This window comes from Poromitra crassiceps, assembly GCF_964638095.1.
Source record: "Poromitra crassiceps genome assembly, chromosome: 4".
Lineage (NCBI taxonomy): Eukaryota > Metazoa > Chordata > Actinopteri > Beryciformes > Melamphaidae > Poromitra > Poromitra crassiceps.
The window spans coordinates 38,538,260-38,564,302 of record NC_139626.1 but is presented as its reverse complement, the minus strand read 5'-3'; the positions used below and the strand labels follow the sequence as shown (position 1 = coordinate 38,564,302).

Below are 26,043 nucleotides of genomic sequence, written 5' to 3'. Positions count from 1 at the left end.
AAACATAAACAATCAATACCAGTATATAGTTTCCCCATCAAATTTAAGCAGTACATACAATTAAGTTAGAATGACTATTAAAATAAAAAAATATTAAAATGCCCATTGTGTACCTTCTGACTCTTACTGACACCGGTGGCCGTTAGAGTAACTGCAGGCAGCCTGTGCCGTACTTGCACGAGCCCAGCAGCTGCCTGGCCTCCCAACACAGTGAGACAGGTTGACAGCATACCCCGGTGTTTTGTTTGCTTACTAACATTAGCTGATAAAAGTCACTCGCAAATGGCAACCTGGCCAATTTATCGGCCAGATCAGCCCAGGGATGGCTGTGAAGGATTCTGGACGATTTAGCGGATGTTATTATGGCATGTTTGGTCGTGTTTTGGCTTGCGTTGGCTGCGGGGAAGTGGATCGCATAAACGCTACGACATTAGTATAAGCCAGGAGCGGCCTGCTTCCCCTGGGGAGAACATTAGCTGGGATGCGACCAAACCCGAATAGAGGCTTGATCTGTTACTGCAACCAAACAAGGTTCCAGAAGCATAACAGTAGTAACGTCAGGCATATTTGCGACTGTTACATTATCCACACAAGACGGTATTGGATGAATTAGCGGGGCTTGTAGCTGGTAAACCGATTAGCTATGTTATCTATAGCCACGTATCAAGCTAACGTTATCTAATAACTAATAATGCTAACGTTATCTAATCAGGCTGACGTTTCCCAGCCAAAACCGCAATATCACAAGTCAATATATTTGTCAGTCATTTTGTTTATCACTTTTTGCTCCAACCAGCAGTTTAATTTTGGTAACAACACAATGGTATCAGGTCTTCTATTCTGCCGCAAGTTTCATGGTGAACAGCAGCTAACATGTGCGTCCTGGTGGCTCACCTGGTAGTACGCGTATGACGGAGGCTTGGTCCTTCATGCGGCCGACATGGGTTCGAATCCGACCCGAGGTCCTTTGTCATCCCCTCTCTCTTCCCACCTTTCCTGTCGGTCCCCTCTAAATAAAGGCAAAAGTGCCCAAAAAATAATCTAAAAAAACAAAAACAAAAAAACAGCAGCTAACAGCTACAAGCTAACATTAGCTAATATGTATTAAATACAACAAGCTAATAAAAGGTCCCCCCATGAACCCAAGACACAGCCCCCACTCTAACGTTAGTTAGATGTCGGTCATATTGCTGTCGTTTGCCCAGACGGGCATGTACCACGTGACAGACCACACTGACCAGCTGACCGACCACACACTAAGTGGTCCGGACCATGGTCAGAGCGTCTGTGCTGACTGACCATGCATTAAAATGAGAAGGAACACTGACGGACCACGTGACAGACCACCCTGACCTACCACACCAGTGGTCCGTGGTACAGTGACAGACCACACCAACTGGTCCGGACCATTTGCTTTAGCGCCCCCTAGTGGTACAGACCAATGGTCTGTACAGACCACTGAAATGGCTACAACCCCCTCTCAGATTTGGCCCAGGATCCTTCAGCAACACTACTCAAAAGCCATATACATTGGTTTAAAGCTGGAAAAAAGTGTTTTAGGGTTCAGTACCCTTTAAGTTACATTACGAGGATTCACTCTAATTAATGTGCATAAACACTTTATGCACATTAATTTATTCCCCCAAATTTACACTTTGCAGTCACCAGTTTAAAGTGCAACATTCAATAGAAAAGGCTTAGGTTTACATGTGTATGTATTAGGCTACAGGCAGCTGAATTCAACAAACTGTCTACAAAGTTAACCTAACAACATTAAGTTCAAATTCATACAACAAGAATTAAATCAATATGTCAATTATTCACCCACCAAACCACTTTCCTAAAGGGAACAAAATACATTCCGATTTATGTTGTGGGTTGTTAATTGAGGCTTTACAGATGTGTCTCAGGAGGACCATTGACTGTATGGCAACCTGACGAATATGAACAAATTACTGTATTAAACAGGAAAAATGTTACCATCAACTTGAAGGCACAATGCAACTGCAACCACAGCTCTGCTCAAATTAAAGACAATTACACTACTCTATGCATACCTCAAAGGATTTGCAGGTCGTTATTTTCTCATCTTCATCTCAGAAATAGGTTGGCGTTTCTCAAACTCTCCTTGCATGTTCACTCTTTTGGCATGCTAATGAAGCCACCTAAACAGGTGGCCTTTGAAAACAGGGTTTCCGAGTCATCTAAGCATGGGCGATAGACCCCTTATCTGCCATCTTGTGGAAACTACAGATAAATAATACGTTTAATTCGATTTTTTTTTGTTAGCCAGGTACTCTTGCCTACGAGGAATCAGCCGAGCAGCATTTTGGTAAACAAACCGCGTCACTGGGTGGCAATGGCAATGGAACCCTATGGAGCCCAAGTGGCGCGAGGCTTTGGCTGACTAGCCGGTTAACTCTGTTTACATTATAAAAACTGCGACAGTTCACACAACTTTAACATTAACACGACGTGTAGCCCTATTATACATCAAACTCTTGAGCTACTTCTGCTCTCACTCAGAATGTCAAAATATAAGCGATGTCATGTATAGTTTTTGAGATATTAACCTTTGTTTGGCACAACTCATACTATTAACTGCCGCGGGGTTCCGCATTTCTTGGTGTCAAGGACGTCACGCTAGTCCTATATAGTTTAGTTAAATATTAGAAGTAGCAGCTATGCAACCCCACCATAGCTATGATTTAGAATAGATTATTTCGAACACAAAAAAACAAAGTCTAAATCATATCACTTATATGACCCTTGTCACAGACATCATTCAAGATTTTTTTAAGGAAAAAATAGAGAGATAAAAAAAAGGCCATGTGGTGAGAGGGTAATCTAGTCTTATGTGAATGGAGCAGCAATATTATTCCCACTTGTTTGCTGTAGCTTACAACACGGCACGTGCAGAGGATGTTAGAGGGTCAAGGGCCCAAATTCATAAAAGGGCATAGGCTATGTGGCGATTTTCGCAAGTAATTAATTAAATAGAACCAAAAACAAAAATAAAAAGTAAATGCAAAAAATATATTTTGCATTTTTCCCCGTTTTTATTTTTTGCTCGAAGCAAAATGTTCATAACACTCTACAATAAAGTACACAACATAAGTAGGCGGAAGTAATGAGGAACTATTAGTTAATGATTGGTTAAAGTCAGTTTGTGAGTAGTTAATGAGTTAGATTCAGTTTGTGCCTATAGTAGGAATATAGGCTAATATCATTAGTTGGTCAGTTCCTGAGTAGTTGATTATTAGTTAATGGTCAGTTTGTGAGTATAGTAGTTAACTACTATAACTACTATAGTTATAGTAGTCTTGTGTGTACCCTATTGTGGCAGTTAGAACCCCTGTGCTCCCCAGGGGGTTCCTCCGTACATAACCCCCCCACTAAAAACATGCAGAAGATCGTCATCCGACCAGTGACGACAACATCTGAAGTTGGTCCCCGGGCGCTGGAAAGAAAAAGCGACCACTGCTCCTGGCCTGCCCCTCGGAGGAAAGGACAAGCCTGGATGGGTCAAATGCAGAGGACAAATTTCACCGGCCACCGTCAGCATGAGTGTGTATTTGTGGCCGCATGCATGTGTTGAAGTGTTCGTGTGACAATAAAATACGTGCTTGTCCGTCTGAAATCGTGTTTAGTTAATAGTACGTGCCAAACAAACGTTAATATCTCAAAAACTATACATCACATCGCTTATATTTTGACATTCTGAGTGAGAGTAGAAGTAGCTCAAGAGTTTGATGTATAATATATATGCATGTAGTGTTAAAGTTGTGTGAACTGTCGCAGTTTTTAAAATGTAAACAGAGTCAAGCCGGCTAGAGCAGACACTCACGCCTCGCGCCACTTGGGCTCCATTGCCGTTGCCACCCAGTGACACGGTTTGTTTACCAAAATGCTGCTCAGCTGATCCCTCGTATAGGCTACATCATACTGAGTAGCCTAGTTCACGAGTACTAAATGTGTGCCTTTTTTGGGTGTGTGCTCTTTACTTCTGAGACCTGTCAGTGTCTACTCCTTCCTAAATGCCACTCATTGCCACCCTTGCTTATGTCTGTGCCCCACCTTAGCCACCCCAGTCAAAATGGTCTGGATAGGGCAGTGAAATGTGACAGCAAAACGATGGGTGGGACCGAGTAGCTTTACTGCTGCCTGCTGTAGTGCATTAAGCTAGCTATAGAGTTAGCTAAGGTAGTGGGGCATTTTTGCCTTCAGAGTTAAAGTGTTGATTGTGTCAAAATTGGAGAATAATGCTGTATTGGGCTGTGCAGAGCAACATAAAATGTAATGGCTAGATAAGTATAGTATAATAGAATAAACACATCACACACCATCCAGCTATATACTAGCTTCCCTGGTCAATACAACTTTCAATAAAATGTTATTTTGCAATATTATCTTTCAGACTTTAAATCTGTTTCTAGGGGGCACTGTGTTCATATTGAAAGACTGGGTGGTCCCTATAATGAAATATAGAGCTTAAAGGGACACTCCACCAAAACGGCTGATTTATTTTGCACATGATTTCACACATCAGAATGCAGGCATTCATTTAGAGTTATTGACAGTCGATTTAAGTTATGGACCGAGGATGTCATTTGTGCATGAATGACATCACTGGTCCACAACTTAAAATCAAGTCTCAATAACTGTCCAACTATGAATGTCTGCGAAACTGTTTAGTTTTCTGGTGTGTGAGATTATGTGCAAAATAAATCAAGTTTTTCGGTGTTCTCCTTTAAGGTCAAAAGTAAAGGATATGAAATGTATCCCAAAATAACTGCACAAACTTTAATAAAACCTTTTTATTGTTATTCGAAGTCTGGTTGCCAGACAAAACATACAAAAGTAAAGAAAGTAATTCTGTTTCTACTGCACATTTATGCATTTCTGTGCCATTCTGAGAATACTACTGTCCAGTAAAGCAAACAACAACTGGGTCAGAGTAACAGAAGTCAACAACATAAATATATGACTTGGTAGGGGTTAAGTAATTCAACTATATACAACAGCTTAACTCACAAAAAATATACAACACAACAAGGCGAAAAGAACCGTTGGCGCATCAAGAACTGCCAGTCAGTCAAAAGTCCAATTTTTATGCAGAGAAATATTTACAGATGTTTGAATGTGTTCAACGCGCAATATTTGACTTTCCTAACACAATTAAAGAAGTAAAAGGAGTCATATTAACTTCCAACCACAAAAACAAAACAAAAAACAAAATATCCATTCCTCAAAAGCTTAGGTGGAGCTGGAATTGATGACGTTGGTGCACTGAGGCTCGCAGAAGGATCCGTAGCGGCCGTAGACGTCTTTGGCTCGGACAGCGAAGTGGTAAGTGGAGCCAGACTGGAACTGGGTGAGTGTACAGGCCATGGGCAGAGGAAGGGCCTTCACCTCCCCAATCTTCTTCCAGTGCTGCTGTGCCGCATTGCCGCTTGAGTTGTCTTGGTGGAAGGCATAGAGGTGATAGCTGTCTACAGCTGCGCAGGTGCGATCAGTCTCTGCCACGCACCAGGACAGCACGATACCCGTCGCGCTCGGCACCAGCTTCAGCTGCGGCTGCTGAGGGAGGTTGGTCTGGGCGGCCCCTGGGGGCAGGCTTGCTGGGGATGGGGGTGGGGGTGCACTGGGGAGAGGCGGGAGGGGCATGGTCACAGCCCGGCTTGCAGCAGTGGTTACAGTACGGGATTTCGATGGCGAGTCCTACAACAGGAGGAAACAATTGCCATTAATTATTGCTCTGAGAAATCTCTCTGGGGGACATTGGATTACAATCACTATTTCCTATGCAACAGAATTTCCCTCGGGATTAATAAAGTATCGATCGATCGATCTCTATCTATCTATCCTTACAGGATTTTGGAAAGCTACCAATGAATATTACTTCAACAAGTTATGGAGGAACAGCATTTCACATTTAAAGTTAATACATTTGAGGTATTTCAATAATTTGGTTAAAATAATTTTTACAACAATCAAAATGTAAAAGGGGGGCATTCTCTTTTGGTGGAAGCCTGATAATCAGCCTGGCAGCCTAAAATCCATTTGTTTCATGTATGCTGGCATATATCAGGAATATTTACCACGGAATAAAAGGGACACATTTTGTTTGTGTTAAAGATGTAAAGTGCAGTTATTAATCCTCACCGATGGGGGGCGGTGGTGGACAGTCAGTTGAGGATTGCTTGAGTTTGTAAAGTTCTGATTGCTTTGCGGGGATGACCTTGCTCCAGCATCTGAAAGACAGAAGACAAATGTCAAAATTACAGATGTCTGTATAATGACTGCAGAAGCACAGTAAAAATGATTTGTCCGTCCAGGGCCGCTGCTGGCCATTTGGGTGCCCTAAGCGTAAATGTTTTGTGGTGCCCCCCCCCCCTTCCCCCTGTGTGACCAAAAGGTTAAGATGTTTTCATCATGGTTGTAATCGGGGGGGGGAAAGGCGCCTCGCGTTTGCGCACGCCTACTATTGAAAGTAATAGATTTGAACACAGACGCGGCATGCGAACTGGCTCTTATGCTGCTTCTACTTAATTAACATCGCCTGTGGTACGTAGTGCAGACAATTTTTTGCCATTTTGTATACTATTTTTTTTATGAACTTTTTTTGGACGATACCGCTTGCTACAGAAACCGCAATCGTGTTCCTTCCACTGTATGAGGAAGACTGAATGGAGCCCATTGGCGTAGTGTGATTGCAGCCATATGCTCCACTTAGGAGCCTACAGGGAAGAAGAAGAAAGAAGAACTTGGGATGGAAAGGGGGTGGAGCAATCCAAATGCAACTGTGCATTTGTGTGTGCAATTCAGAAACAGAAAAGATATCTTACTTCATATTTAATGAAATGTTAAATTGTAAAGATTGAGATATGAAGATTAAATATTAAATTTTTACTACTAGATGGGCAAAAATACAATTTTGTCCCTCCTAATTTCCCAGTGGCGGGGCATCTGCCCATCTTGCTAAATGGTGTAGGTGCCAGTGAGGGCAAGCTGCAGGTTTGTCTTTACGCACACACACTCGCACACTCAGTATAGTATGATGATGTGAGGGGCCTTACTGGTAGGATTTGTGGGAATGCTGACTACTGGGTGTTGACGCTGGGTAGCTGGGGTAGTTGGAACAGTGGCATTCTTTACTCCAGCCACTACTCCAGTCACTGTGGAAAGCATAGAAGAAAATCAGAATAGAATATTGCTTTTCAATACATTATACCTTCAGGAATGAAAACAAAGCATGAGATGAGCATCTATTTTTTTCACCTTTATTAGACAGGGAAGTAGGTAGACAGGAAAGCTAAGCAAGAGAGAGAGGATGACATGCAGCAAAGGGCCACGGGTTGGATTCGAACCCGGGCCAGCCACAGGAAGAGGACTAAGCCATAGTGGTACACGTCCTACCAGGTGAGCCCCCATGAACATCTATTTTAGCACAGGGGGAGAAGGAATTGCGGCTCAACCTTACCTTGCACATCGTCATCATCCTCAGTGAGGTCTATTACAGAGCCTTTAGGACGCACCCCTGGGGCAGCAGCTTTGACTGGAGTAGACCCAGCAGCCTGGTTATCTGAAGCAAAACAAACATTTTTGATTAAGGAATCAAAAACAGAAAAAGATAGCTCACCATTCTTCGGTCAAAACAAAGATAATATAGCAGGAAATACAAAATCGGTTTCTCTTGATACGATTATGCTTTGAACACTAGAGAACTACTAAAGAAAGATGCGGAGAAAAAAACAAAAGCACACATGACAATCGGCTGCCAAGTGAGCCAAAGCGCCAGTGTGTCAGTTTTAAGACCAAGCAACCAAAAGAGTGAGTGACTTATACGGTGTACCAGCTGCTCGTCTCAGCTAAAACACTTTTTAGTGTAGCTAATAGGTCCACACACATGTCAACAACAGCACCCCTACCTGTCTTTGAGGTCATAGATGTCCCTTGCGGGGGTCCTGGAGCAGTGGAACCTGTTGCTGCTGGTCCAGAGGTTGCAGGTGAAGAGGTCGAAGACATCGCTCCTGCTACGGAGACGCACTGAGCTGGGGTCCTGGCTGTGGTCACAGACACCCCGGCATTCGGAGTGGTTATCCCCCCGGCGCCCCCCTGATACACGGCCCGTGTGAGAGAGATCTGCGCGGGGGGCATGTGCCCGGTGGAGGCCTGCAGGGCTGGGACAGTGATAGCTGCCTGGGAGGAGGCTGTCGTTCCGGCAGCAGGAGCTGGCTTGAGTATAAAGGTGGCGGTGGGTGTAGTGGTTTTGGCTTTGTTGAGCGAGCTGACCGCCGACAAAGAGGAGACGGGAATGTTGACCAGCATCCCCGTCTGGCCATTGGCCATAGACGGAGGCAGCTGGATGATGAGCGGCTGCTGACCCATCATGCCCGTCCCGGCAGCAGTCTTCAGCAGCAGGGTGCCCATGGGACTCTGGGTGGTGATGCTGCCGGACAGGGTGGAGCCAAGGCTGGAGGTGGAGCTGATCACCTGGTAGATGGGGGTCTGCGACACCATGGCTGTAGAGGTGGGCACGGGTAGTGGAGTTGGCCGAGCTGTCGGAGCTGGAATTGATGGGGAAAATAGAAAAAAAAAGGCCTGTGTTCAGATGATGAGGTGTCACTGGAGCCTTCAAATGAATGGTATGCTGTGTCATTCTATATCCATCTGTTATGAATCTGTGACTTGCAATCAATTGAGAGTGTAGGTACCATACCACAATCTGTTAGGTATCCTGTTCATCTTCAGATAAAAAATATTACGAGGTAGATAGAGGCAAACCATTTCACCAATATCTCATCCATAAGAAAAATTAACATCACACTGAAGCCAGAAAATGGGACTCACTCACCAGTTGTACTGGCCAAAGCATAGGTAGGTGTAGTCTGCGTTATCTCCATAGAAGTCCGGACGACTGGCCTGTTTAGAAAGATTGCTTATGCTTAGAGTTGTTTATATCCACAACAGTATGGCACTCGAAGAAGACGACTGAACGTGGTATGGTGTTGAACTCCCAATTTATTCCATTCTCTGTCATCTTTGAACAACATGTGGCCTATTTCCACCTCAAGATTAAAGTTAACATTATGTCTCTGTTTTCATTAAAGCGCTTAGCAGTATGCAAGTAGTAGTCCATGTATGGATCCGAAATCCACAAAACTTGGTTGGTTTGAACATTGTTTTGACAGGTGCTGTGGAGAGTCCAAGTACAATGAGAATGATAATTAAACGACATCATATGCTTTAATAATTTCAGTGACGCAATAATGACAATTGTCCCAGTATGCTTTCGTTCTTATAACGGAAGAATGTCAAGAAGATGATATGGAAGGTCTGCTTCCATCGCAATCCCGAAAAAATTCCGGTCTTCTCTTCACTCGTATTATTTCATTGATAACATCGCGAATCTCCCTCCAGCTTTCACAGGACAGGTCATTGAATCGATGCTCGATGTACATCCTCAGTGTCCTCCTGACGTTTCTGGGCAGTGCATCCTTTCCCAACATGCCAACATAGTTGACCTTTGAGACCCACTCACAGTAGATGTCATAGGGCACTAAGTTGCGGAATATGTAAGAGGCGTAGCGGTCAGGCCTGGGGTTCCCTGAGGCCGAGTTTCTCTTGCAATTGTGGTACAGCGCTCTCTCCAAGTGGGGACTGATTGAGCGGAGCTTGACGTCTGCTCGGCATTTTCCTTCGCTGTTTTCCGCCAGCCGTTTTGCCATGGCAATATGGCGCGGGGCCGTCAGAGCGTCTTCCCGTTTCACCTCTTTAACTTCCTTAGGTTTCTTCTTGACTGACAGTGCAGGTGTCTTACCACCAGAGGGTGCCATTCCCCCACTGGGCGCATCAGGCTGCGGCTCCACTGTCTGCCGACGGAGCACGCTGTTGGGAGGAGAGGTGCAGTTTTAACTACACTCTGCACTGCCTCAGGTAACGCTCAGGCTTCACATTGTAGAACGTCACAAGACTCTGGACCTGGACCCATGTGGGGTTACTTTGCAGGTGCAAAACACAGACTGGGAAGTGTTTGTTTATTCCAAACCAGTCTTGATAAGAAATATTTTAAGTGACGTACGGAGTATAAAAAAAAGTTGATCCTGACAAACTGAACAAGGGTCATGAAAAGTTGGGTTTCCAAAAAGTATGGTTTTGGAGGATGTAAGGATTGAAGTCTATTCTGTCTCCATTAGATTTCAATCCAGTCTCTAGTGATTACAGATAGCAATCCGGGACAATGTCAAATATTGACGCTGTGAACGGCTCCGTGTGTAGTACTGGCTTCAGTCCGGTATTGTCACGTTCATACAAATGCCCAATTAAATTGACACACAATACCAAAGATCACACAGTGCTGTGCGATTTTAGGACATCTTTAAACACATGTATGCTGGAAATTTGGATAACTGAAACTATTCCGTCAGGTGAGGGAATGGTCTGGAAAACATTTGAACAGATATACTGTCATTGACAGGCTTCTAGGTGAGGAATTTACTATAGGCACGGACACACACTTACCGTTGAGTTGGAGCGGTGTTTGCAGCGATCTTGGCAGCGTTAGCGGCAGCAGTAGCAGCAGCAGCAGCGGCGGCGGCGGCATTAGCGGCAGCAGCAACCATCTATAGAAAGAAATAAGAGCGTATGTTAGTAAGAACATTGTCAGACATTTTCATTTGAAAACCAGAAGCACAAATCTTTCTTAGAAAAGTAATCAAGTGAAAAGGAAAATTTTGATTTCTTACCTCCTGTTTTCTTTTGTTCTCCGCCGCCTGATTGGCTTCGCCAAACTTCTTCGCTAGTCGGTTAATCTTGGCCTAAAAAACAGCAGAGGAGGTAGACTTAAGATTTGGGCTTTACCAGCCGTAAGGAGTGAATTTTAAGAGCTCCTAAACTACCAAGCACAAGTCAGTAAAAGAGCGTTTAATTTTACAGTATTACACGTTATGCTAAAAAGCTTAATTTGAAATGATGGGGACATTACATGAGAAAAATTAAAGAGAATCTACTTACTTGGAGTGTGTTAATGGCGTTCTGGTGTTTCGTGGCACACTCGATCTTATCTACTCTGCCCTTAAGCTCTTGCATGCTTTGGTCAAAAACCGTTAGCTCCAAGACCCTCAACTGTTTTTCCACCAACTGTTGCACAACCTGGGGAATAAGGTCAGAAAAGGCAAAAATGTTAACTTACTGTACAGGCTGCTGCACTGTGCACTCACACAATTAAATACTTTGATATCTATTGGCACTGAGCTCAGTTAGCCTACACTCTATAATAAAATGGTTAGGTAGGTGTAACATGATGATACAAACCTTTGCCATTTTAAGTTGACTGCCACCTTTTGCAGTACCGGTAATTTTCAGTTCCAACTGGGCTTCCAGCTCCACGTCGTCCACCTTCGGCCTCTTCCCGTCCCTTTCCACAGTCTTTCCGTCTTTTTCGGAACCCTCGGACAAAGTGCGCTTCAGTCCCGAGGTGGAGCTCTTCTCCTGCACTGCTGTAGGAGCAAAGGAGGAAGTCAGCGATTATCAATACATTTTTATATTGCGCTTTTCAATCGCACATTAAAAGTAGTTCTGAAGAGGTGGCAAAAGGATTAAATTGTAATCACAGTTGGTGAGCCGTTTTTTGTTGGGATGTTTTTGTACCATCCAGAGATTCCACAAACATCCACAAACATTCTTATTTATATATTGGCACGTATGACATCACCGATGACATCACAGCAAACAAGTATGACGTCACCGAACACATCACAGCAGTAATTATGACGTCACCAATGACATCACAGGTGCACCTGCTGTGATGTCATGCTGCAGAGACATCGGCGTCAGGTCGCTGCTCTGAATCCGGCTCGTGGGTGTTCCCATGTGCATGGTCTCATCAGTCGGTATGAGGACGGCCTTTTCTACATGGACAATATTTGAAGCCTAAAGCTTAATTTATGCTTCGTCGCATGACACTTTTTAAACTCTCTCTCATGCATTTCCCTTGTTCATAAACACTAATGACACCCATGGATCCATTTATAATACAGCTTCGATTTATTGCCATTTCTCTCAGGTTTACTCCTTAATCCTGCAGCATTTTCTCCCCTAGGCTACTATCCTATACAAGTTATTCACTACCCTGACTGACTTTTCTTTTTTAATAATCACCATTTATTGACGTTTTCTTTTAGGTCAGTCTGAGTTGAAAGCGGATGACAGGATGAAGGCGGATTTGCTCAGATTTTTTAAAGGACAGCAATAGCTTTGATGGCTTTCTCCCATATATTTTCACCATCCAAATTGAAAACACACTTGAGCGATAACGTATGTTGTGGGAGTAGGCTTCCAGGACATAATTAAAACAAAGGCACAGGACGAACAAGCCATTTACAGTAGAAAAAACAGGCCTAGTTGCTGAAAATGTGCAACATTCAAGTGATTTATGTCTGCATTTTTCACCTTTATCACAGAAGACCAGTTGGCAAGAGTACATAATCTCTTTAGTGACACAAGTGTATTCTTATGGGAAAGTTTGATCATTCTCTCGGACCATTAACCCTAGAACACTAACGTGATTTAAAGTCACACCATCACTAACGTCGGGTGTATTTCACCCGATGCAATATACCCCATAAAACATACTTCTCATCAAAATATCTTAAAGTACAACAATACATGGCAAATTGAGGTACTCTTCTTTTGTTTTTAAATGTGAAATATCACAAAAAACACAAAAAAGTTTATTATGGGGGACACTATAAAAAATATGTCAAATTCGGGAAAAATGAGGTAATCGTTATAAAAAAACAGGAGCTCCCAACTTCTCCTTCGGTCACCCATTCATGGGACTTGTGTGGTGAAAAAAAAAAAAAAGTCACCACAATACCATTGTAACTAACCCGAAGATATTTTACCCTCTATCACTAACGTCGGGTGAAAATCACCCGAACACGTAGCCGGTAGAAAAAACCATGAATGGGAGCAGGGAAACAAACCTACATTCAATGACGTCAGTGAGCATCCTGAAGGTACCTAAGGACCCGCCCACCTCAGACAGCAGCAAGACAATGAAAATCACGTGAATTCAATTGTCCGGGTGAAAATCACCCGACGTTAGTGTTCTAGGGTTAAGCAATTATAGATTGGGTGCCTATCTGGAACCAGGGACATATCTGATCTCTGTAGTATGGCTTTGTATCGGCACAAGTTTGACATCGCAGACTCAGGAAAGATCATTTTTCACAAGGTAGATTTTTCTTTCTTTCACCTTTAGGGTAATAATGTAATGCAATTTAATTTCTTTCTTTGTGAAATAGTTAGTGTGGTTGACTACAATTTCAGACTAATTTCCCCAACGCTGGACATTTTTACTTTTTACTACTATCTCCAATACACAGAGATGATATTTTAATATTGTAGATGGAGAGATTCTCCTGTATCACTAAAATGGCAACTATGCTGGTAAATCTTTTAATATTGTACAATTCTTCAAAAATAATTAAAACGTGGGTGTCCTGGTGGATCAGTAGTAGTCTACCGTTGCGTTCACACCAAGAGCAAAAAATATTTTTATTTGCTCGAGTTTGACCGCACGAATTATTCACCAAAGTTTAAAATGTTCAACTTGAGCGAATGAGGCACATTTTGCGTCACTTTGCTTCATTAGCACCGCCCAGGGTCTGCTTACGCTTTTGCATTGACTTTGTGTGTAATCTCGTCATGTGAACTTGCGAAATCGTGTTTGGTGTGAATGCCCAGTAAGGTGTGTAAAAACGTAAATCTCTCTACCAGTCTTTCCTGTCTCCCTCTATTTTCATGTCTAATAAAGGCAAAAAAAACCAGCAAATTATATCTCTTTACCAAGTGTAGCACCAAGTATATGGAGTAATAATAATTAGACAAAACCGAAATAAAAACAACTCATTGAGCATTTAATGTAGTAATTTCCACTGTATTTTAGAAATTAAAAGAAAAAGAACTCGAGCTAGAATTCAAAGAGTTTTTGAACATAGAGTTCCATTTCTATTCTACATTGTTTAAAATGGAGCAGGAGGAACGTAACTCTCAGAATTGAAAAGATCTTGGATGATGATAACGTCACTGAATATTGCTAAATGATGGTTAATTTGTTCCTTTCTACATTATAAGTACAATATTATGTATTTGTAAGGAGTAAATTATCTTTGGAATGTTTGACCATTTAGTCCCATTCAATTCATACCTGTATCAGATGGTGGAGTGGAAGAAGGGCGAGACGGCTTTGTGGATTGTCCAGCTGCGGTTTTTTCCTTTTTTGTCTCGACTTTCACCGAGTCCACTTCCATCTTCTCCACATTTACAGACCCATCCGTCTTCTCCACATTTACTGACCCATTAGTCTTCTCCACCTTCACTGACCCCTTCTCCACCTTCACTGATCCCTTCTCCACCTTCACTGACCCCTTCTCCACCTTCACTGACCCCTTCTCCACCTTCACTGACCCCTTCTCCACCTTCGCTGACCCTTGCTTGGCCTTTTGCTTGTCCTTTTGTCCAGTCTCCACCTCTTCCTTTAGGTCCTCCTCCTCCTCCTCATCCTTGATGTCGGGGTCCTGCGTCGGAGCCGTGAGGGTGGAGGCGGGCGCTGGATGAGAAGAGGTGGAAGCCGGAGTAGATGCGGCCTGAGGAGAGGTGGTGGCTTTGGGGGAAGAAGGCTTCTCTACTCGCCGTTTGGCTGTGGATGCCTCGGGGGCCTTTTCCTCGGTAGTGTCCTGATCCATTTCCATTGGTTCTGTGAAGTCAGAGATTGTCCTGTGGTCCATGTCTGACTTTTTCCCAGATTCTGCAGGTGACGCAGGTGGAGCCAAACCGGAATCCTTGACAGAATCCATAACTGGTCCCTCAGTTGTAGTGTGTGTCTCCTGAAGAAGAGGACACATGTACACGGTTAATCACAAGGCCTTGGAAATACCCTGTGGTTCTTGGACTAATCAATCCAAATGCGGCCATTATTATTATTATTATCATTATATAAATATTTTTTAGGTCAAGTGTGTGTGTATGAAGGTGTGTTTGGCTAAAAGGGGACGGTGGGGGGGGTCATATTTCGAAATGCAGGGTGGCAGAGGCATAGTAGGGTGGGCTGCCCCTGCCATTCGTAAATTTGCCTTGCCTATGTGGTCGTGAATTCGCACTTGCTTTCTCTCTCTCTTTAAATGAGAGAACTCCATAAATATGTACTTCATCTTTATTTTGTGTTACACAAATGCGTTCCAAAATATCAGCATTTACCTCCGTCTTCTCCATTTCTGCCGTCACCTCAGAGTCTTTTTCCTGCTCTTCCTTGGCCTCGGTCGGCGCCGAGGCAGGGCAATCGTTTGACGAGGACAGTGACGACGCTTTGTTCCCTTCCTCCTCCATCTTTTTCAGTTCAAAGTTAAGAGAGTGGAATGGCGATGTGGGAGAAGCCGGCGCGTCCTCCTTGGCTTTTGGACTTTGCAAAGGGGGCGGCGATGGGGAGAGATTCAGGGACAGGGAGGGAACGGGGGAGCCCCGAGAGGCGGGAGAGACAGGAGACATGGCACGGGGGGAGTTTGAGTCCAAGGTGCTGCTTTGCTCTTTGTCGGACACCTTTTGCCCCTCCTCTTTGTGCGTGCCGTTCACCAGGGGAGGAGGAGACGGATTGGACGAGGACGAATACGACGCCCCCGTCAACAAAGTGTTGTGAAGAGCATCCAGTTGCTGCCGATCACTGATCTTCATGGTTTTCTTGGCACGGAAAATCTTCTTCTTCTCCTCTGGCGCAATAACTTCCATTTTTACCTGCAGGGGCACAAGGAGAGATCAGAGAGATCAGAAACTACCCAATGAGATTCGGAAGGATCTCCAAAACCACTGTGATAGCTAGGGTAAAGAAAGAGTAAACAGCACTGCCTCTCCCGCCTATGAAATTCTCCTGGATTGTACGTACTGCATAGCAAAGATGTGACTGCAGAGCTTCAGAGGAAACACTAGAGGTCACTGTGGAGCCCTAGGCTTTCCTTGTTTGTTCTGTGCTGGAAGGTTCTTTTCCCACTGACGTCTGCATACCAAACCAGCACTGCTCCACAAGATTTTCACAACCGATTTGACTCAGACTCTTGTGAATCCAAGCCATTTCTCTTCATTATGGATCTCTGGTGTATCTACACATATCTACCCTGCGTGTCCGAGCCAAGATGCAGCTCACTGTGTCAATAAGAACCCTTTTTGAATGTTGGTCAGAACAGCTTAAACTGCCCTGGCCAAATCCCCTAGCCTCAGTTTTCTGATTAGCCTAAGGATTTCAAGTGTACCTGAGCCACGATCCAGAGCACGGAAATGACATTGTAGTTAAAAGCAGCAGCATTTCCCAACCCTCGCTGTCTGCCTCCCTTCCCCCCTCGTGCTCCTATTGGTCACATCCTCAGCGAATCAGAGCTGCCAAATTGAGGCTGTGCTGGCAACAGTAAAGAGGTTATGCAAATGCTGAAGGATTTTTCCGTACACGGTTTTTAACGGTCACGGTAGTTTTGGGGCTAGTTGCGATATTTTATGCTACAAGAAGACGATGCATGACGTCGTCTGATGTATGAAAGCTGTGTGCTGTAGGAAAATGAGACAAGTTCTCATCCGGCATTCGGTGGTAATCCGGACATGTGGTAGGACAACAAATCACACGCATTGCATACAATTCAATTAAATGTTCAATGAATAGCTCACCTTTAAGCGGGAAGGTTTCTGACCATGGATTTAACACCAGATTCTTCAATAACCTAGGGGAAAACAAAAACAAGATGCATTTTAGATTTGGTTATCGTACGTACGGCTTCAACCTTCCACGTTCAAGATTCATTCACGCTTAATTCATCACTTCTGATTTTAGCAATCTATCTCTATCTGCAGCACAACAACAGAGCGATGCTTTGAGCTGCAATTCAGAGCCAGTGATTTAGAGGAGATATTGGATTGAGATGGATCTCATAATGGATCTCATCAAACTGCAAGTATATAATTATATAGATGACAATAAATGTCCATCATATTTATCAAATATTTACATAGGGGCCGTCGTAACACAAAAGCACTACTAGCAAATTGTGAGTTCTGTTTGACCAATGCTGTCGTGATAACACTTCTCAATCAAGATATTGCCATAATCATTGGATAATGAAAATCTGATACTGGCCCATGCTTACTCAGTACCAATATTACAAACAAAGCGTGATTGAATCGAAATGTACAAGGTCACATGACAGGCCAAAGACAAGAACAACAAAACACCGCTTGCCATGATTACGACTCACTGCTGCCACTATGCTAAATACAAGACCAGGAAAAATGGTTTTCCAGAATAATGGACAGAAAGAGGAAAGTCAAACTACGGGGGGAAAGAAGATTTCACATAAATCACTTTACTAGATGTTTGAATGTGAGATCAAGGTCGAGGAGCCGCCGCAAGAGTTTCCCTCCCACGCCTGTTTGATTGAGTTTGTCTATTTTGCAACTTGACAGGCTGTGACATGAGCCCAGAAATGTCCAACATTCACCAAGCAGGCTGCTGTGAATTCAACGTAAACTTTACGCTCTATGTACAGCTGTATGTAAGGCAACGCCGTGCTGTTGCCTAGACACACACGACATTGTTAACAATGCCTCATCTCTTAGCAAGCAAGGTTTATAGGTATGCTTCCTGTTTAGATTCAAAACTGTACACGTGATATTTCTTTCAACTCAGAAGATATTGCACCAGCAGTCCAGCACTGCTTAAAAAACAACAATTGAAATCAACATCTAAAACAATTCAGGAGCAGTGTCTATTCTCAGCATGCTCACTTCTCACATTCCACCGTTATTGCACAGTGCGCCGCGCTGCGCGCAATCTCCCCCTCCCCCACCCCTGTGCTTTCATTAACTGCGCCTGGATTCACAGCAGAAAGTCAAAATGGCCGCCTGCTCTGCTGTATGCAGGCAGGCTGAGCTCTCAGTAGCTAGCTCAATAGGACTTTGTCAGCACCAGATATATCAAGTTGCACCCTGTTCATTAATAATTTGCTCTTGACTATGTATCGTGAGGCTTCAACTATATTTACATTGGTAATAAACAAACAAAAAGCAGCATATATATTCTTCATTATCCCTTTTTTTTTTAAATTACCGGTAAGCTACCGATTAGCAATTCTCTCACAAAACATCAACATTAATGCTCCATCTGTCCATCCCCTATAGCTCCAATAATCCAAGTTACAGCTAATCCTCAACCAGTTTCACTGCAATGGCTGATTGGCTGCAAGATAGAGTTAAGACTGTTATGGTTGTAGGTTGTATGTTTTAACTGTTCAGCCATGTTGTAAAAATAAGCATATCATTGACTGAAGATCAGTTCTACTTTCTCAGCTCATTGGTCCATAGTTGTCATGAAGGTTTTCTGCAGCTACACCAGCCACAGTGCTCTGCTGACTGGCTCTGACTGACAAACCCAGAAAACAGTCATCACAGGCGTCAAATGAACGTAAGACAGCTGGGTGTGGCATTTCCTGAGCCCCTCAAGCGTTGTAAAAAAAGAAGAAGAAAATTATTATTTTTTCAATTAAACGATTCACCAAAATTATTCGCAGCAATCGTCACTCCTGCTGACTCCGAGTAGACAACATAAATGCTAGTAGACTATTCACATGCATGTTTCCACTCCCTAAAGGTCTGATCAAGTTTTAGGCATATTACTTTACAAAACGCAAGCCGGGGACAGACACAAAATGTTGTCTCAGAGGTTGCCAGAGTGTAGCAGCGATTAAAACCTATTCCTGCTTAGGTCTGAATTCACTTTTTGCTCAAGGGGGATACTCCACTGACTGTAGACTCATGTCCCCTCCCCCACTTTATATCATAACTATTATTACTTTTTCCCCCTTTTAGATGTTAGATCTTACGAGATGTTGTCTTTCTCAAAATTCATCCTTCTTCTGTCTGTATTTTCACCCACAGCATTCAACTGGAGTCAACACAATCCTTAGGTGCTATGATTTCAGCCATAGTCCTGAGGGACTTCACAACTTCCAAATGTTTAAAATATTGATTTATTTTTCCGCTTTAAATGATTGCTTGGACTGTTTGTGTTCGTTTACTGACGTAGTGCCGAGCTTCTCAGTCGAGCTTTGATGACTGGGTCTGCCATGTCCGAGGAGGAATTGCTTTACATACGGTTTGCCGTCATGCTACAGAAGCACTCGGAAACAGCAAAGAGAGTTATCATCTTCTCACTTCTGATCTCCCGACAGTTTTTATTGGCACCAGTGCCAGTTTTTGTTATTGAGAAGTTTTCCCTCTGCGCTCCATTGTTTCAACGTCAACGTAACATTGCAGTATATTCTGTCAAACTGCATGTAACCTTCTTCCAATCCAAAGCATTTGGAGAGCAGGGTTGTGTAACGAGTAGGGAGACGGTCCTTCAACACAAGGACTCTCAAGTTCAAGCTTCTGTGAGAGCATAAATCCGCCCTGCGGAAGTGTCCATGAGCAGGAAAGGGATTGCACACCAGCTAGAGGTGCGCTGCTGTGTCGCCGACCCTGCACTCCGACCTCCCTGCGGAGGGGGGGCGATCCAAAGGGGAATTTCTCATTCAGGCATCAACAAAGTATCACATTGCTAGTTCAGCTGTGAAAGATGCAACCACAATTTGGCGGTATAATCAAATTCCCTTTTGACAAACGTGCACACAAGTTCTGAACATCTGAGTAGCACAAAGTCAACTTAAAAGCAAGCTCTACCGAGCCTAATTCAGACTCTCCATCGGCTGCTCATTCTCTGTAGTCAGAAATTATGGGTGTCTTATCTATCAACATGTTTGACTGAGTCAGCTATCCTTCCACAACAGTGCACCGCTCTTTGCGTTGGTGCTCTTGTATGCCACAGAACACTGTGAATACACGATATTAGAGGTGGCCGATATATCGATATTTTGGGCTAACCCCCAAAAAAATTGATGCTTCAAAGCTTCAATTGTTGCCATTAGGGCTGGGTCGATTTTTATTTTAATCCTTTGATATCGATTCATATGTCCTGAGATTGATTTTTTTATTTCCATTTTTTCTTCTTCTTTTTTTTATAAACATAGGCTATAATAATATAGGCTGTGTGTGGTAGTTGAAACATAGTTTCAAGTAGGCTACATAAATGGAAATGTTTGATCATTAATATCTACTTTCAGAAATTATATAGGCTGAAATCAAATCACTGTGCATAATTGTGAAAGTGTCTTTATTGACAGATGAAAAGGCTGTTATTTACCCTTTGTCACCACCTGGTGAGTAAATATATGTGTAACTAAAACCATTAAAATGGACAAAATTGACGCAAAAAAGGTTGGGAACCCCTGTGTTACATAACTGGACAGTCATGTAATTCAGGTTACAGCTCAAAAAACATGTTTTAGTATCACTAACCAAATCAATATTGAAATTATCGCTCCTACACTCCCCGTGTAGGAGCTTCGATTATGATCGTATGGTATTCGAGACAGCTCTATTGATATTATCTTTTCTTTTGTTTCCGATTTTTTCTCCTCAATTGTACCAATTCCCCCTGCTGTCCCGGGGAGAGCTGTAGAGTAGCACATGCTACCTCCGATACACGTGCAGTCGCCTGCCGCTTCTTTTCACCTGACGCGTGCGCACTGTGCAGATCGATAATTTTTCTCTGATTTCTCTGTTCAAAAAAGTTAACTTAATAGCCTATAGAACGGGATAAATTTATGTTACGGTAATATTTTTATATATACCGGTACATGTAAATTTTCACAAAGCAAAAAAAAAAAAGTATTCAAACGGTTGAAACGGTGCTCGACTACTGACGTCAAAATGAGTACTCGAGTACCGGAGTCGTGCCCATCCCTAGAAGTGCGTGTGTTTTTAGCTACGGCCATAGTGAGTTGCAGGATGCTAAGTCAGTAAAGTTATGATAGGCCCAATTCCAATCCGCCCCCTAAACACTCAAGCCCTGAACCCTCAGTCCCTCTAATGGCCGCCATCTGAAAGTGGTTGAGTCATCAAGTGTGGAAGGGATCCACATTGGATAAATAAGAGGATTGGGACAGCAGAACCCTTTGCACTTGACAAGATGATGTTGACTCTGGCACGTTTGGGGTTCGCTATATATTGTTTATTGTCAAGACGCTTTGAGGAATAGACTCCCTGATGAGTCTGTTCTCATCCAGGCTCTGGACAACAGGTCATTTAAAAATAAATGTAGCCTACTGCAAAATCTGCAATTTGCAACATGTGTAATTATAATTAAAATAAGCATAATAATGACATGTCACCCAACATTATACACAATGTCAATACTGTACAATAGCCTACAGATTCGGTAAAACTATTTCTCATTCATCAAAAAAGTTGTGGATTGCAATTGTAATAGAAATGATCGATGATTATTCTAGGATTGTGTAAAATAACTACTTGCATTCCTCTGATATATTTTTGTCTAATCTGAAATCCCTATTAATGTAATGTTTCATTGTCAATTAAGGCATTCCAGCGCACTCGCAAACACCCCGTTCGTTTCGCGCGTGTGTTGTTTTATTTTTTTGACAGATATTTGCAGCCTTCCCCGTTTTATACATCACAACGCTATGCATTGTGGGCAATTCCCTTTCCGTAAGTGGCCATAGCTGCTCCCTTACGGTAAGGGGGCAGAAAGGGCTCACTGCGAGCCCTCATTCACTTTGCGATTTCACTTTGGGACATCCCTAAGCCCTCACTCCCTTCACGTGAACGCGCCTCTAAGGGCTTGAGGCAGTAAGGGGGCGGATTGGAATTGGGCCATAGTTAGCGGGAAATGAATTGTTGATGTTTAAAATGTATGTTGACATTCAGATTTTAAAGCACTTTCTAAATAAAAAAGGGAGTTGATATTTATCTGACTGCTTGTATTAATTGATGAAAAAGTATCCATGTGCAGTGATAATATAGGAAATTTAGATACTTGTGATACTTGGAGCTGCGATACTTTGAGATGCATCGTGGAAGAAAAAAACTTTGCGCGACGAGATGACATAATACATACCAAGTCAATGCAAACACACAAGTGATTTCGCCCCGGGCGGCGAGTATCAACACCCTTTCCCTCGAGTTGACATTTTTTCATTTTTGAGCATATAATTTGCGCAGTGAAGCTTTTTTCGCCTTGGTGTGAACATAGTTCGTAAAAAGCTTGTTACCAGCTATGAGCCAGGCTAAGCTAACAAAGGCTAATATAGGGCTTCCTCTCTCCCCATGTTATTGATTTAGGGCCCTATGAAATCAGTTGTAATTATTACCAAATTCTGTTTTTTTCGGTTTTAATTTTTCTGAATTCTGTTTTACGTTTTACGCTAATTTTATCATCAGAAAGAGTGTCAAATAATGTGAATGAATAAAACGTTAATTTAATAAGACATAACAGTAAATTTATAATCATGCAACACATAATGCAATTATGCAAAACAACCAATGATGAGACACATGACAACTTGTATAGGTATATTTAATTCAACATAAACATGCCTAGCTAGCTACATATTAAAAAATAAACCTAAAATAATGTCGAATTACCGAAGCAAATGGGGCTATTAATTAAAGTTTTACGGTGCAACGTTAAATGTTACAGAACTGACATTCAACGCTGCTGTGATGAGCATGGAACAACCATGGCTAACGGTAGGCTAACTGTAGCTAACATAGCTTGTATCCAACTTTATCTCGAGATTCCAAAATTTTGCCGTCTCTACTGACCAAAATCCAAAGTACTTCCAAACAGGGCTTTTTAGATTGCTCGGGCTGAAAATCACTTTCTCTGCGGCTGAGTTGGGGTGTGAAGCAGAACATCCTTGTTATGAACTCTCTGCCATCATTACCATGTTGGTTTTAGGGATGGACATTTTAACCAATTTAAATACTTGAGTACTCTCCTATTATGAACGAGTAATCGGGTACTCGCTGGGCTGGGGGGGATCTATTACTATTGTAATGACGGAGCAGGGGTAATCTGCTGTGTATATGGGGCTGTTCACACATAACGTTTGCATTTTTGCATGGAAAAAGCACTACCTGTAGCACTTTTTGTGAGGAGAGGGACCATTAGGTGACGTTAGCTGCAGCTGTTAGCCTACCTCAGATCTCCGGTGGTTGGATGGCATTGGTTAGCGCTTCGTTCGAGCAGACTTGTGAAACAAGCGAAGGCTAATTGCCAATAGGCCTACATGTCCGGTATAATCCATTCTGCTTTATGATCACTGTTACAGTAACGTAAATCCACGGATTACAAGGCCCGCGGGACCGGTGTTCTGCCAAAAAATGAAACCTGACCAGTGACCATAACGTTAAATATTGATCATCATGAAGCAATAAAGTTATTCGTTCTCCACATTTCCTGTGGCTAACGTTATGGGACAACGACAGTGTAGTCTGTAAACTAGTGCCACGTTTTCAATTAGTTTTATCGGGCGTTAACAGGAGGGCATCTCCACCAGTCAATTTTCGTGATGAGCTGGGAAACTTCCGGTTAAAACTTTCAAAATAATATTACTTAAACAAAAGTAAATAGCTTATTGATGCACGTTGGATGAGAAAAAGGTATTTCAACGAACAAAGCAGCAAACCTTGTATCAAAATACGGTACTTGTGATGTTAAGATTACAAGTGAAACTGTGGCTGTAAAGCATTACTCAAAAGTAATATTAATGCCAATGTTACAATAAGGGTTTTTATTTTGAAAGCCCTAAAGCAGATGACATAATTTTACATTCTGGCTGACTTGATGCCCGTGCAGTTATGCCTGTCTGAAACACAGCCATGCTGCCTGTATAGCCAGATCCACATGACAATGCGTGCATACCATTTTTAAAGGGGTGGGGCGAGTAGTACCCGAACAACGGAAACATTACTCGAGTACTGACGTTATGAATGAGTACTCGAGTACCCGAGTACCCCCGCCCATCCCTAGTTGGTTTCGGCTCGACTCCCGTCAAGCTCAAAGATATTATACACCAACAAGATGACCCATTACACGCTGCGCCAACGGTATGAAATGATATACACTCTCCAAACTTGCAGTTGGGCCATCTTGCTCTAATAAATGGTCTCTGCAGACATGCAGTGCAGCGGCCCAGGCTCACGCGACTAGTTGGCACTCAGTAGAGGACAATATACACCGAAAGTTTTTTTTTTTACCCGGGCACTTCAAACAGACTACCCCAAGTAATACACTGAAGCACTGATTTAGTCTGCACGTTTATTCCAATATGTTCATGTCTTTACATTTTTTGTCTTGTGACTGTGATGAATGCCATGATTTTTCCAGTGTAGTAGTCTGTTTGAAATGCCCTAGTCTGACTGCCCGGAAGCAGGCTGTGGGTCTAAGCTCTGCCACTGGTGCCAACTATTTCAGTCGGCAACGGAAGGAAATCCCTTTCCGTTCCATGCAAGCTCTGCCATTGGCTCCGACCATTTCAGTCGGAGCGGAAAGGCCCTGTGTGTCCCTCTCAAATGCCTCTGCCGCTGTGAAACAACGCTAGCAAGCTAGTGTTGCTACACGCTGAAAATGGCCAGTTTTGACGATTTGCATTGTGCAATAAAGCAGGCCTGCTTGGTACTTTTAGTGGATGTCGGTAAAGATAACAGCCGTTTTCCCCCCGCTAGACCAGAGTGAGAGCAAGAGAGCCTCCTGCGCTGGTACAGCACGAAATGGAGATAATGGGAGTCTGGCAAGCGAGACTAGAAGTGGCCAGGAGGTAAAAAGCCTTTCTACATTAACATGCTTCCCACGGTGACAAAAAGTCACCACACCGCTTTTTTGAGAAACTACGGTATCGGCCACTAAGGGGCCGAAACCTTACACAGCACACAGCTCGCTCGCTGCGCGGCCTCGCCCACTGCTGCGTGGCCTCAGCTGCTCGATTGCCATGTGCAGCGCACAATTGCTCAACTTCGCATCACTGATAACGTCGCAATGGGGGCAATATCCTGAAATATTCCACATTTTACAGCTGATTAAATTTTTATTACCAAATTCCGTCTGCGTTTTCTGCATCGTGGAACCCACCTGACAGAGAACTAAACACTTTGGCTTCTTGGCCATTTTGACATGTAAAGCAGGGTAAACACAGGTGTAATTAATAGCATTAATGAGGCTTCCACTCCATTTAGGTGTTCCAGTGCCAGGGACCTCATTAACATTATTGGTTACACCTGTGTTTAGCCTGCTGTGACACGGCAAAATGGCTAATGCACTAGCGTAGCATTAGCGTAGCAGTCTAAAAAAAAAAAAAAAAAAAATCAAAAGCCAAACTTGAGACAAGTCTAAAGCTGCAAGGAAAGAAGACACATTAGGTTGAAACAATACAGAGAAACATGCTGTAAAAGAGGGGAAAGTCAACCTTTTACAGGAGCATGGTGAGATTGAGGCCTTCCTTCCGTGTATTTTGCTGGTTGAGGGAACAAGCAATGGCTGAGAGGCCAGCAGGAGAACACAAGAAAGGGAATGGGGGAGGGGCCAGTTAGGACTAGTCCATTTTCCTCATTGCAGGGGTATGCTGATTGAGGGAACAAGCAATGACTCAGAGGCCAGCAGGAGAAAACAAGAAAGAGAATGGGGGAGGGGCCAGTTAGGACTAGTCCATCTTCCTCATTGCAGGGGTGTGTCCAATAAAGGCTGTGTGCCTTAAATAAGCCTAAGAAGCCTAACAAAACTTGAAAATGGAAACTCAGTTAGTACAATGCTACTGACACAGCAGAGACATATCCGGTAATGCATCAGAAACACTAAAAACGGAAGTAGTCATGTTATTTGTTCTTTCTTTCGGAGGTTAAATGTTGTTAACTGGCAATAATTGTAGCACAAATATATATAAAACATGTCCCTGCTCCAGTTGTAAGCAGTATAGTATGGTGATTTCCAATAGCAGCCCTAGCTAGCAGCGCACAGGCAGAAGAGAAGTGCACTGCACAGCCTGCTACTTAGCAACACCCATCCCCCACTCCAGCAAAACCTCCACAGTATGGAAATCCACTGCCGAG

At 43.1% G+C, this 26,043-nt stretch overlaps 1 protein-coding gene across 2 annotated transcripts in view; it reads right to left on the bottom strand.

Moving 5' to 3' along the window:
* Positions 1–4,799: 4,799 nt before the first annotated feature.
* Positions 4,800–26,043, bottom strand: part of atf7ip (activating transcription factor 7 interacting protein) — a 43,898-nt gene continuing 22,654 nt past the window's right edge. Inside the window, exons 1-14 of one of the 2 annotated variants that reach the window (XM_083635278.1) lie at positions 25,404–25,444; positions 16,714–16,766; positions 15,265–15,795; positions 14,216–14,894; positions 11,317–11,501; positions 11,017–11,154; positions 10,749–10,820; positions 10,525–10,625; positions 8,858–8,925; positions 7,932–8,570; positions 7,484–7,585; positions 7,080–7,178; positions 6,166–6,254; positions 4,800–5,721 (exon numbers count right to left, since the gene is read on the bottom strand). In XM_083635278.1, coding sequence (XP_083491404.1) covers positions 5,257–5,721; positions 6,166–6,254; positions 7,080–7,178; positions 7,484–7,585; positions 7,932–8,570; positions 8,858–8,925; positions 10,525–10,625; positions 10,749–10,820; positions 11,017–11,154; positions 11,317–11,501; positions 14,216–14,894; positions 15,265–15,789 — 3,162 coding nt within the window. In that variant the 5' untranslated portion in view covers positions 15,790–15,795; positions 16,714–16,766; positions 25,404–25,444 and the 3' untranslated portion in view covers positions 4,800–5,256. Of the gene's footprint in view, positions 5,722–6,165; positions 6,255–7,079; positions 7,179–7,483; positions 7,586–7,931; positions 8,571–8,857; positions 8,926–10,524; positions 10,626–10,748; positions 10,821–11,016; positions 11,155–11,316; positions 11,502–14,215; positions 14,895–15,264; positions 15,796–16,713; positions 16,767–25,403; positions 25,445–26,043 lie in introns of those variants that run through there. The other variant, XM_083635277.1, reaches the window with a different exon arrangement.